Source organism: Chelonia mydas, chromosome 10, assembly GCF_015237465.2.
Source record: "Chelonia mydas isolate rCheMyd1 chromosome 10, rCheMyd1.pri.v2, whole genome shotgun sequence".
Lineage (NCBI taxonomy): Eukaryota > Metazoa > Chordata > Testudines > Cheloniidae > Chelonia > Chelonia mydas.
This window is the reverse complement of record NC_051250.2, coordinates 61845603-61858280: the sequence shown is the minus strand read 5'-3', so window position 1 is coordinate 61858280 and position 12678 is coordinate 61845603. Positions and strand designations below refer to the sequence as shown.

The window sequence follows — 12678 nt, the reverse complement described above, 5'->3', positions numbered from 1 at the left end:
GTGGAACACAATCCTTCCAGGGTACAAAATTGGAAGGACAGAACAGGTCGTGCGGGGTGGGGAGTGGCACTGTATGTCAAAGAAAATGTAGAATCCAATGAAATAAAAATCTTAAATGAATCCACATGTTCCATAGAATCTCTATGGATAGTAATTCCATGCTCTAATAAGAATATAACAGTAGGGATCTATTATTGACCACCTGACCAGGACGGTGATAGTGATGATGAAATGCTAAGGGAGATTAGAGAGGCTATCAAAATAAAAAGCTTAATAATAGTGGGGGACTTCAATTATCCCCATGTTGACTGGGTACATGTCACCTCAGGATGAAATGCAGAGACAAAATTTCTCAATACTTTAAATGACTGCTTCTTGGAGCAGCTGCTACAGGAACCCACAAGGGGAGAGGCAACTCTCAATCTAGTCCTGAGTGGAGCGCAGGATCTGGTCCAAGAGGTAACTATAACAGGACCGCTTGGAAATAGTGACCATAATATAATAACATTTAACATTCCTGTGGTGGGAAGAACAGCTCAACAGCCCAACACTGTGGCATTTAATTTCAGAAAGGGAAACTATGCAAAAATGAGGAGGTTAGTTAAAGAGAAATTAAAAGGTACAGTGACGAGTGAAATCCCTGCAAGCTGCATGGACACTTTTCAAAGACACCATAATAGAGGCTCAACTTAAATGTATACCCCAAATTAAAAAACACAGTAAAAGAACTAAAAAAGAGCCACCGTGGCTTAACAACCATATAAAAGAAACAGTGAGAGATAAAAAGGCATCTTTTAAAAAGTGGAAGTCAAATCCTAGTGAGGTAAATAGAAAGGAGCATAAACACTGCCAAATTAAATGTAAAAATGTAATAAGAAAAGCCAAAAAGGAGTTTGAAGAATAGCTAGCCAAAAACTCAAAAGGTAATAAAGTGTTTTTTAAGTACATCAGAAGCAGGAAGCCTGCTAAACAACCAGTGGGGACCCTGGACGATCGAGATACAAAAGAAGCACTTAAAGATGATAAAGTCATCACAGAGAAACTAAATTAATTCTTTGCTTCAGCCTTCACAGCTGAGGATGTTAAGGAGATTCCCAAACCTGAGCCGTCTTTTGTAGGTGACAAATATGAGGAATTGTCCCAGATTGAAGTGACACTAGAGGAGGTTTTGGAATTAACTGAGAAACTTAACAGTAACAAGTCACTGGGACCAGATGGCATTCACTCAAGAGTTCTGAAAGAACTCAAATGTGAAATTGCGGAACTATTAACTATGGTTTGTAACCTGTCCTTTAAATCAGCTACTGTACCCAATGACTGGAAGATAGCTAATGTAACGCCAATATTTAAGAAGGGCTCTAGAGGTGATCCTGGCAATTACAGACCGGTAAGTCTAATGTCAGTACCTAGCAAATTAGTTGAAACAATAGTAAAGAATAAAATTGTCAGACACATAGAAGAACATAAATTGTTGCGCAAAAGTCAACATAGTTTCTGTAAAGCGAGATCATGTCTTACTAATCTATTAGAGGGGGTCAACAAACATGTGGACAAGGAGGATCCAGCGGACATAGTGTACTTAGGTTTCCAGAAAGCCTTTGACAAGGTCCCTTACCAAAGGCTCTTACGTAAATTAAGTTGTCATGGGATAAGAGGGAAGATCCTTTCATGGATTGAGAACTGGTTAAAAGACAGGGAACAGAGGGTAGGAATAAATGGTAAATTTTCAGAATGGAGAGGGGTAACTAATGGTGTTCCTCAAGGGTCAGTCCTAGGATCAATCCTATTCACCTATTCATAAATGATTTGGAGAAAGGGGTGAACAGTGAGGTGGCAAAGTTTGCAGATGACACTAAACTGCTCAAGATTGTTAAGACCAAAGCAGACTGTGAAGAACTTCAAAAAGCTTTCACAAAACTAATTGATTGGGCAACAAAATGGCAAATGAAATTTAATGTGGATAAATGTAAAGTAATGCACATTGGGAAAAATAACCCCAACTATACATACAATATGATGGGGGCTAATTTAGCTACAACTAATCAAGAGAAAGATATTGGAGTCATCGTGGATAGTTCTCTGAAGACGTCCATGCAGTGTGCAGCAGCAGTCAAAAAAGCAAACGGGATGTTAGGAATCATTAAAAAAGGAATAGAGAATAAGACGGAGAATCTCTTATTGCCCTTACATAAATCCATGGTACGCCCACATCTTGAATACTGCATACAGATGTGGTCCCCTCATCTCAAAAAAGATATACTGGCATTAGAAAAGGTTCAGAAAAGGGCAACTAAAATGATTAGGGGTTTGGAACAGGTCCCATATGAGCACTAAAGAGACTATTAAAGAGACTAGGACTTTTCAGCTTGGAAAAGAGGGGATATGATAGAGGTATATAAAATCATGAGTGGTGTGGAGAAAGTGAATAAGGAAAAGTTATTTACTTGTTCCCATAATATAAGAACTAGGAGCACCAAATGAAATTAATGGGAAATTAATAGCAGGTTTAAAATAAATAAAAGGAAGTTCTTCTTCACTCAGCACACAGTCAACCTGTGAAAGTCCTTGCCTGAAGAGGTTGTGAAGGCTAGGACTATAATAGGGTTTAAAGAGAACTGGATAAATTCATGGAGGTTAAGTTCATTAATGGCTATTAGCCAGGATGGGTAAGGAATGGTGTCCCTAGCCTCTGTTTGTCAGAGGGTGGAGATGGATGGCAGGAGAGAGATCACTAGATCATTACCTGTTAGGTTCACTCCCTCTGGGGCACCTGGCATTGGCCACTGTCAGCAGACGGGATGCTGGGCTGGATGGACCTTTGGTCTGCAGCATGGCCATTCTTATGTTCTTATGATTATTAGTGGATATTGTGGTGTTATATGTTGTAGTGCAGGGGTTCTGAAACTGTGGTCGGGACCCCAAAGTGGGTCGGGACCCTGTTTTAATGGGGTTGCCAGAGCTGGCTTAGACTTGCTGGGGTCTGGGGCTAAAGCCGAAGCCTGAGCCCCACCGCCTGGGACTGAAGCCTAAGTCCTGGGTATCAGGGCTCAGGTTGTAGGCCCCCTGCCTGGGGCTGAAGCCTTTGGGCTTCGGCTTTGCCCCCCACTCCCACCAGAGGAGGTGAAGCTTGGGCTTTGGCTTTGCCCCCCTACCCCACCCCGGGTGGCAGGGCTTGGGTGGGCTCAGGCTTCGGTCCCCCCTCCTGGGGTCATGTAGTAATTTTTGTTGTCAGAAGGGGGTCACGGTGCAATGAAGTTTGAGAACCCCTGTTATAGTTCATGCCTGTTATTAGTGTACTATAATGCATATTTGTCCAAATGTTCAAAAACAGTCTGTAGCATCGTGGGTGTACTTTGTACTTGCAAGTAAAAACTGGTTCAATTATATGTGCCCATACTGCACCCATTTAGAAATCTGATTTCTGATTGCAGTTGTAAATTAACTGGAAAGAAATGTTGTATGTTTTCTTTTGGAAACTACCAGCGATAGTCAATTGCTTATCCCACGTGGTCTTAAATTGCAGGGCAGCTTCTGTTTAACGTAACTATGTTTTCCTGCATCACTGCTAACCCTAATGCAGCTCCAACAGTGGTAGTAACAGTGAGAGCCATAATGTAGATAAGTCTCCTGTGATTGTGAGTGTGTTTAACTGAATGTCATTTGACTTGCTCTGAGCAGGGTGCAGGGAATCTTATGTACATAAGAGCATCCATCATTGCTACCACTATTCTATTAAAAACTGTATGGAGGAGGGATGGCAATCCATTGTGGCTTTTATACAAATATAGATAGATTGATATATGGCTAAATGGACAGATAGGAAACTGAGACATTACTATCACTTATGGCATTATTTGCATTTCTGTGGTTCTACACATTTTCCCAAGTATTTCTATAATAATAAGTGTAAGGAACTAGCTGGAGTTTGAACCACTCCACTGCAGTCTCTGTTCTCAGATTTCAGAGTTGCAGAACCATGCTCCAGGTTTGTAAATTTACCTCCAGTGCTTTTCTAAATTGGGGTTCTTTAGACAGAAATTCTGTCAGCTATCACCACTCTAACTATTGAGATGCAATCAGTTAGTTAATACTGAAATGTTTCAATTACACTTTCAGTTTTTCCATCCACAGTTAACTGTGGGTGCAAAATTAGAAGCCTTTTTTGAAGATGTGACCATAATTAATCTCCCATTTTTCAAGCAGGCCAATAGTCTTATTTAAGATTCCCACTAGCCCTGAAATAGAACTGCTGCAGGCACAGGCCATGACCCTTTTTCCTAACATAAAACTGAGATGAGGAAATATATTCCTCAGATTGCAGGGGAATCACAAGAGAGTATTTGATATGGTTACATTTTAATTTACATATATAATCACGTGTCTGGTTATTCATAATTAAGCCTCTAGATCTATTTTCTCTTTTCAGTTGTTCTCCTGTTCCTTTATTCTTTATTCATAGGCAAGATGTGCTGCGGCTAAACTTTTGATGGTGCCCTGCCTATGGAATAAAAAGAATAATTCATGAATATGCCTGAACGGTGAAATTAAGTGGTGCATGGGCTGGCCTGCTGCAGAGGGGCGAATTTCACCTTTAAAGAGTATAAAGCTGGTAACATGCTGCTTTTCTGTGTTGACTCCAAACCAAATCTTTCTGTGATACCGGGCTTTGAATAGCATGATCTGATTCTCCCTTGGGCTTTCTCCGGAAGATTGTCTTACAATTAAACCGTGCTATTCAGTCCCATCTCCATGCAATTAGGAAAGAAAGCTGGCCCACGCTGCCCATGAATCATATGTCATGTGCATCAGTTTGATGGATATCATAAAAACGCCTCAGTCAGATTTGACCTTCTCCTGTGGGGTGGGGACGCTGACATTGGCGCCTCCCCGGAAACGAGCTAGGCGGTGATCTTGTTTTCCTGCAGATCAGAAGGGGAATGGGAAGCCTCAGTCTTTGCATTGGAAAGGGAGCTCATTAGCACGGCGGCCGCAGCGCCGCCCCAGCCCTGGCCCGGAGAGCTCCAGCCAGCGGGGTTAGCCAGTGCGGTGGAGCCAGGTGGTGCACGCATGCTCCTCCATCTGCAATCCCCCCTCCTCCCGCCTCGTCTCCTCCCACTCCTGTCCCGAGCCATCAAGAGGGACCAGCTCATCCATTTCTGCCAGGGAAGGGAACAAGGGGCTGAACAATACGGCACCACGCCCTAGCCCTCAATCCAGCCGGCGGCTTCTAGCCGCGGCAGCTCCTGGGCCTTCAGCACCACGAGGCTCGGACAGCTCCCTGTGCCTCCGCCGCAGGCTGGTGCGGGGCTCGGCGCTGCGGGCTGGGGCTCAGGTTACACACAAAGCCGGCTTGTGCAAAGCAGGGCGCCTCCTCATTCCTCAGTCCAGCGAGCCCGCCTCCCTGCGAGCTCTGCAGCCAGCCTCGCCTCTAGCAGCTACCCCGAAGGCCACAAGGATGGTTTTCAACTGGGCGACGCTGGTTCAGGTCCTGGCGCTGATCGTGAGCCAGGTTCACGGCTTCCCTAAGCCCGAGAGCAGCAGAGGTAAGTCATGACCTCATTATCCCTTTGCACCGAGATGGGGAAACTTTTCCATGGAATCAATGAAGAAGAGTTACAACTTTGCTCTCCCTTGGCTAAACACGAGTAGATCCCAAGGAATCAACACACTGAACTGGAGGGGTGGGAGGGAGCATTTTAAACTGAAAATAGATTTTAAAAAATAGGTAGAGGGGTGGGGATCGGTTCTTAATTCACATTTTGTTCTTTTCCAAGGGCTGTTTTCTCTGTCCTGCAGTAGCTTTCAAGTCTTTGTCTCTTTCTCTGGTGGTGTTCTGGATGTCATAGATCTTTTAATCTCTTGATTATGCCAATCCCATTATGCTATTACTATTTTAGTCAAGCTCTTACACAAGTTTTTTTTAATGTGTTTATTATTTTTCTGATCAGAGAGCATAAGGTTAGTCCAGTATGTAGCGCCTTCTCTTATAGGAGGAAAAAACAAGGATTTCTTTTTTCCCCTAATTTAAATGTTTGGCTTATTCCCCCTTCTTTCCAGATGTATTGATTTTATTTCACAAGGATTTATATTTGACATCAATTTTCAATGCATGTGTTCTTAGGAAAAAAACTACAATTCATTTTTTAAATATTATGCTGCCTCTGTGTGCATAACACATACCATAACTGAATATATGTATTTATTTATTCTAGATAAAGGTATATACAACAGAGAATTAAGTGAAGAGAGACCATTGGAGGAACAGGTAGGTAAAATGAAAAATTATCCGAATGCTCTTTGACATTTTAACTGTAGTAAATATAATTTTGTGAGCTTTCAGTTGTGAGACCGATGAGACTCTCAACAGCTGAACAGAAACTCTAAGGGTAAAATTAACATTGGAAGCCTTTGGTGAAATGTCTTAGAGTTCCAGTAATTCATAAGTATTAATAATGAGCTAAAAGAAAGTTTTACTGGCCTAGATGCTAAAGTTGTGCCATTAGCTCCAACAGCACAACAAATCCTTTTGCACCCAAACTCTCACTGAAGTCAATGGGAGCTTGGGGTGAACAAGGAAAGCGGGATCAGCATCCATCTACGAATCTGCAATATATTACAAGTTTCCACCAAGAGGCTCTTTAACCCAAAGATACAATGTTACAAAAAACAAAAACCACCACAACCCAACAACAACCCTAAGAGCTTGATCATACTTAGGCAAACTTCCTAACTCCTGAATAAAGAGTGCAGGTCAGGCCCTATGGCTTTTCCAGAATAAAGTCTGATAAAATAAATTGTATTGTGTATAACTGAATAAAGAATGTATGATTACAACGTACTCATTGTTCCCATCTCGGATTTGTTCTCACACACCAGATTGCTGAAGCTGGGGCAGGCAAGATCAGGAAAACACTCCCTACAGGTAAAACATGTCCCCTAACAATTATATTAATCTACATAGTAAAATATTGTGAGGGTTAGACTATATGACATGTGTGTTCATAAATTTTCCAGAAAATAAGCCAGAGTTCAGAAATTATTCCTTTACTGATGACTTGAACCTGCTAAAGTCAGTAACAGGAAAAGAGAGGAATGAAAAGGAGAGGGAATCAATCCTACATGATCATCAACAACCGGCCCCTGATGATGCAGACTCCACCAAGAACCGCAGGCTGGTAGATGACTATGACTCCACTAAAAGTGGACTGGATTATAAATTTCAAGGTATTTCATAATCTTTTCAGTAACATCTACCTTTGATTTTTCATGCAAGTTACTGCAGTTATGGATCATACAAAATTACCTACCTAAAAATGCACAATACTCATCAGTGGCCTATAAATTTAAGTTATTGTCAATTTTTTTAGAAACCTACCACATAGGAAGTGCAGCTTGACACAAAAGTACAAAGAATTTCACAATTATTGGCAAAAAGAAAAGGAGGACTTGTGGCACCTTAGAGACTAACAAATTTATTTGAGCATAAGCTTCTGTGAGCTACGGCTTAAATTTGTTAGTCTCTAAGGTGCCACAAGTCCTCCTTTTCTTTTTGCAGATACAGACTAACACGGCTGCTACTCTGAAACCTACAATTATTGGCAATTTTCACAGACAACTTGCATAGATTTGCTCCAAATGTGTAATCTGCATAGTTTTAGAGCTTTCATATTCAGTGGCAGGGGTATCCTGATGGTGTTATACCTCAAAACCACTTTAAAAATAAAAACATAAATTTAAATTAGTAAAAAGAAAGTATGTATTAGTGATAAAGAACTACCTACTTTGCATACCTGTTTATTTCAGATATTAAGTCTATTATTTAGCACATTAGTTATTTTTCACACAGTGGAGAAGGAAAAATGATTTAGGACCAGATTATGCCTGCTTTACTTGAAGGAGTAGTTCATTGACTTCAGTGGGTTAAGTAAGTCCTATTGGTAAGGTAAGCAGTATTTGGCTCAAGGTGATTTATATTTATACCAAAACCGACTGGTCATGGGTCAAAGCCTGCTCATCATATTCACTGTCGCATTGGCTTAGAATGGCATTATTTGCATAAGTAAGGATTGCAGGATTGAACCTTTGATTTACTGAAATCCCAACAGGAAAAAACAACATGACCTGTTTTGTTCTACAAAGCCATATGATTAAAATAAAATACCAACAACGCAAGCATATACGGGAGCAATGGTATATCATTTTAAAGTACTTTTCTACAAACATCAATTGAATATATTTCCCTGTGCTTATTAGAAAGCTTCAGCCAGAGAAAGGCATTTTTCAGAAGAGGGTAAGCACTTGTGTGTTAAGATCATTGTATTGTTATTGATATAATGCTTTACAAAACACTGTGGCAAAGCATAACTGTAACCCTACTTCAACATTTGGAGAAAAGTGGATGTTTGTGTTGAAAGGAGAAAGCAACGTACAGATATTTTTTAAATGATATCTAAATCAAATGAAAAAGAGACGTTCAGTAAATAGTTAAATTGTAATTCTTTTAGATGATCCAGATGGTCTTCATCAGTTAGATGGCACTCCCTTAACTGCTGAAGACATTGTCCAGAAGATTGCCACGAGAATTTATGAGGAAAATGATAGAGGAGTATTTGACAAAATTGTCTCAAAGCTTCTAAATCTGGGTCTAGTAAGTTTCCTGTTGTCATTTCATCTAGCTATTTTGTCAGTTTATTTTCCCTTACTTCTTTTTTTAATAGTTGGGCTGAATGCGGTGTCTGTGCAACTGAAAAGTTAATGACACTGGCTTGAATCAGGAAGCGTGTGAGTCAGGCTATAAGCAAGCTTCTCAATTCAATTGTGCCATTGCACATCAATCTTATCCTGCAATAACCCTGCTATTCCAGTCCTGAGCTTTGCTATGAAAGATGCCAAGTTGTAAAATGGTTTTATGGTGTGTAAATAAAAGTCCACTGAGGACAAGAAGGAAAGCAGCATATTCATTTTTACTTCCATTTCACTTTTTGTTTTCATTGAATTCTTTTGTATTGTCAAGTGCCTTGTGATTTTTGTAAACGATGCTCCAAATGGTGTAAATCAGCATAGCTCCATTGACTTCAGTGACACCACAGTGATTTACACCAGCTGAGAATCTGGCGCAATAAGTGCTGCTGGTTGTTGTTGATTTATGGCATAAAATGGATTTGATTCTAGGTCTCCAGAGATGACGGGCTGGTGTTTTAACCTACTGCTCTACCCAGTCCTTATGTTTTAATCTAATAGTACTATTATCTGTCCTGTTAAACCTCCAGTTGCTGCATGCTGAACTCCCACCAATTTGAATGGGAGATCTGTGTGGAACAGGTGCAGGACTGAGTCCAGGCTCAAAAAATAGTTGTTAAGAAGTAACATAAAAGAGCAAATGCATTTTAGTGGAGCTGTGGACAATTGACTTTATTTTCCATCTTTATGTAACTGTACTCTATCAAATATGTATTCTTTCTTAGTAGCATCTACATGCTACAATCAGCTCAGTGACCCATTGTGCTAGGCACTGTACTGATATATAGCAAAAGCCAGTCCTTTATTTCATGAGGGAAAATGTCTGTGTAGGTTTTTAACTTAATTTGGCTACATTCAGTCTTGAAGCAAGCTAGCTAAGTAACTAACTAACATAAGATCAGTTTATAAAGTTCAATTCTCAAATTACATATTAAATTTAAGAAAAAACAAATCCTGTTATTAAATTATTAACAGATCACAGAGAGCCAGGCCTATACATTAGAGGATGAAGTGGCTGAGGTTTTACAGCAGTTAATTGCTAATGAAGCAAAAGATCGTGAGAAGGAGTCAGAAGATCTTGATTACCCTCCAAGCAGAACAGACAGTGATACAGAAGAAAAGCAGGAGGAAAAAATGGTAATTATTGTTAGCTAATTGTTTTGACTCACTTACCAAATAGTCTGAGAAGACCAATGCACTGTTCTGTGCTTCAGGGAATAATTAGTTCAATTTGGAAACGATAGAAAGATTTTTAAAGAAATGCCAGCAACTAGAAAATATGAGCAATGCATTACATAAAAGTTTATAACAAGATCCAAAATTGGAATAACCGAGTAACTCATTGACCTCCTTCTAATTACAGAAATGCTGGCTCTAGTTGAGACCCAGCATAAGAAAATGATGCTGTTTGTTGGTCTTTTAATGACATCATCCATATCCATGTACTTATATATTTTTTTATTTTTCAATGTTGTTTGTGGAGACACCAAACATTGCTGATCAAATTGGTGTTATGAATGGAGAAATTGATGATACTTTGGATAATACCTGGCCCTCCTCCAGTGTCTTGGAAAGAAGAAACGAGCTGCCTTCTGAGGATAATTTTGAGGACCTCCAGTATTTCCCAAACTTTTATGGACTACTAAAAAGTCTTAACTCAGGTGATCTCTATATTTTCTCTGTCATGTGTTTATAGAAATATTTAGTAAAAAAATCTGGGTGCAAAAGATTCTCCCATTTTCTTCCTCTCAGCCTGAAATCCCCTTCCTTCTAACTTCAAAGCCCCATATCTTAAGGACTTTCCTTAAGATGAGAAGGCTGAATGCAACTCCCTTTGGATCCCATCACCCTCACTTCTAGATCAGCTAGAGAGACTGATGTGATGAACTTCATTCACCAGGTGCAAAGTATGCTACCTCTGCAGCCCCACCAGGCATGTGTTCTGAGACCCAGGAGCCTTGAATTCGTATTCTGTTCATCTCCTCCCGCTAAGATGTAAGCTGAAAGAGATGGCAAGTTGTTTTACCCAGAGATATTTCCAGTAACACCCTTGTCTCCTAAGCTAAGGGAGATACAAAAAGTGAATCAGGCTACGTTATCATCAACACAATGATCGTGCCGGTAAATTGGCCTTAACCTCCCCACCCTATTCACAAAACCACAGACTTTGTTAGACATTGCAGTGAAAGCCCTGAATCACTTCTTGCTATTCTGGAGTTAGGCATTATTCTGTCCCAGTTTATTATGAGCTAGATTGTGGCACCTAGCCACAGACACTGTCAGCACACACTCGGTCTCACGCCCACTCTTATTCCCCCCCAGCCAGCAACATTCTCTCTCTCTCCCCATCGTAGCCAGCAACCACTTACTCTGCAGATTCCTCTTTCTGCTGGAGTCTGGATCCTCTCCCAACCCATCTCCACAGGCAATGAGTGGGGAGCAGGAACCAGAGGGGATTTTTCCCCTGGTCCATTCCAGAAGGCTTGGGTTCTTCTTTTTGTTCTCTTCCTCTGGGTAGCCTGAGGTGGTGGTTTTTCCTCTTTCCTCTCTCTGCCTACAGAGAAGAGGGTGACCTGTGTGCCTCAGTAGGTTGTCAAGAACAAGGAACTGGGCACCAGCCCTTGCATATATCTCTATATCTTCTTGTATCCCACCCTCCTCCCCTGTCAGCCTGCATCAAACCACGAGAGAGAAGATGCAATCACACCCTGCAGCTGTGTGTTGACTTACAGGCAGCAATGTAAAAACCTGCTCAGGCAGGGAAAGTGTTTCCACCTAGCCCTGCCTGACAGTGGACCTGATTCCTCATTGTGTACATTAGTGACAATTTGGCATGCGGAAGGCCATGCACATAACTGTGTGGGGGTGGATGAGTTTCATGCTGCTGAGGCAGAAATAGCAATGACTTGTTTGGTATGTAACTGTGGTAGAATGGAGCAGAGAAGAATGAGGAGCAAAAGTAATGAGGAAAGTCATTTAGGGGGTACATATGGGCAAGAAAGTAGGATATATGGACATTGTTAAATTTAGCTCTAACTTTAGCTTCCATTTATCATGAAAGTCGCTGGCTAAGAAGCAGGCCCTGAGATGGTCAGGATCCACCCCAACGCTGAATGTGCAGATACATCTTTCCAATATGTGAGTCATACCCTTGTGGCAATCCATAAACTTCTCTTGAGACACTTTGTCTCCCTTTGTGAGCCCATGGATCTGATATGAGTTTCCCATATACAAAGTGGCATTGCCATGTTCATATCTTTTTCTAAGACGTGCCTTTAAAGAATTATATTTTCTTCCAGTATTCTTCATTGGACAGTCCTGAGACACATGCTGCTTTGTCCCTGCACCTTACAAGCATTGACAGAAAAGATTAGAATCCTTGAGTCCAAGCCTGTGAAGTTCTCCAGGGGTCCAGTAAATTTTTTGCCAGAGTATTAAAATTTATTAATTTCATGGCAACCCCTGGCTACTCTATAGCATAAGGAACAGATTTATTCCAAGCCTTTTTTAAAAAGTCATTAATTCTTGCTCCCCAAAAATAATTTCCCATCACAAGGAGTTTTGACCTCAAGGTCTGCTATCCAGTTGTAGGTATAAGATGTTCATTATGATTGCTGGAGGATAAGACCATTTGTAGATTAGATTCTTGAACATTTCAGAAAATGTACAATTAACCCTGGGTGCAGCTTTCAGCTGATTGTACCTGGACATCTCTCTGGCCTCCAGATTGGTTTTTATCTTGTAGTTCTTGGAAGGATATACATTTCTGGTGCAAGAATAAATTTTCTACTACAATTTCTGTACATATCTGGATGTTATTTTTATCCTGGATAAATTTTCTTGTTAAGCATTTCGGGGATTTCAAAGGCTAGTTTTTTTTGTTTTAAATCTCTCACATTGTATCAAGTGTCAGGATCTCATGTTTTTCTCACATCCCAA

General features: G+C 40.7%; 1 protein-coding gene across 4 annotated transcripts in view; it reads left to right on the top strand.

The window, feature by feature from the left end:
* Window positions 1–12678, top strand: part of SCG3 (secretogranin III) — a 51338-nt gene that overhangs the window by 7404 nt on the left and 31256 nt on the right. Inside the window, exons 2-8 of one of the 4 annotated variants that reach the window (XM_027818845.3) lie at window positions 4460–5543; window positions 6213–6265; window positions 6877–6922; window positions 7015–7224; window positions 8505–8647; window positions 9715–9876; window positions 10214–10400. In XM_027818845.3, the coding sequence (XP_027674646.1) occupies window positions 5456–5543; window positions 6213–6265; window positions 6877–6922; window positions 7015–7224; window positions 8505–8647; window positions 9715–9876; window positions 10214–10400 (889 nt within the window). In that variant the 5' untranslated portion in view covers window positions 4460–5455. Of the gene's footprint in view, window positions 1–4459; window positions 5544–6212; window positions 6266–6876; window positions 6923–7014; window positions 7225–8504; window positions 8648–9714; window positions 9877–10213; window positions 10401–12678 lie in introns of those variants that run through there. The other 3 variants (XM_027818847.3, XM_043523397.1, XM_027818846.3) reach the window with 3 other exon arrangements.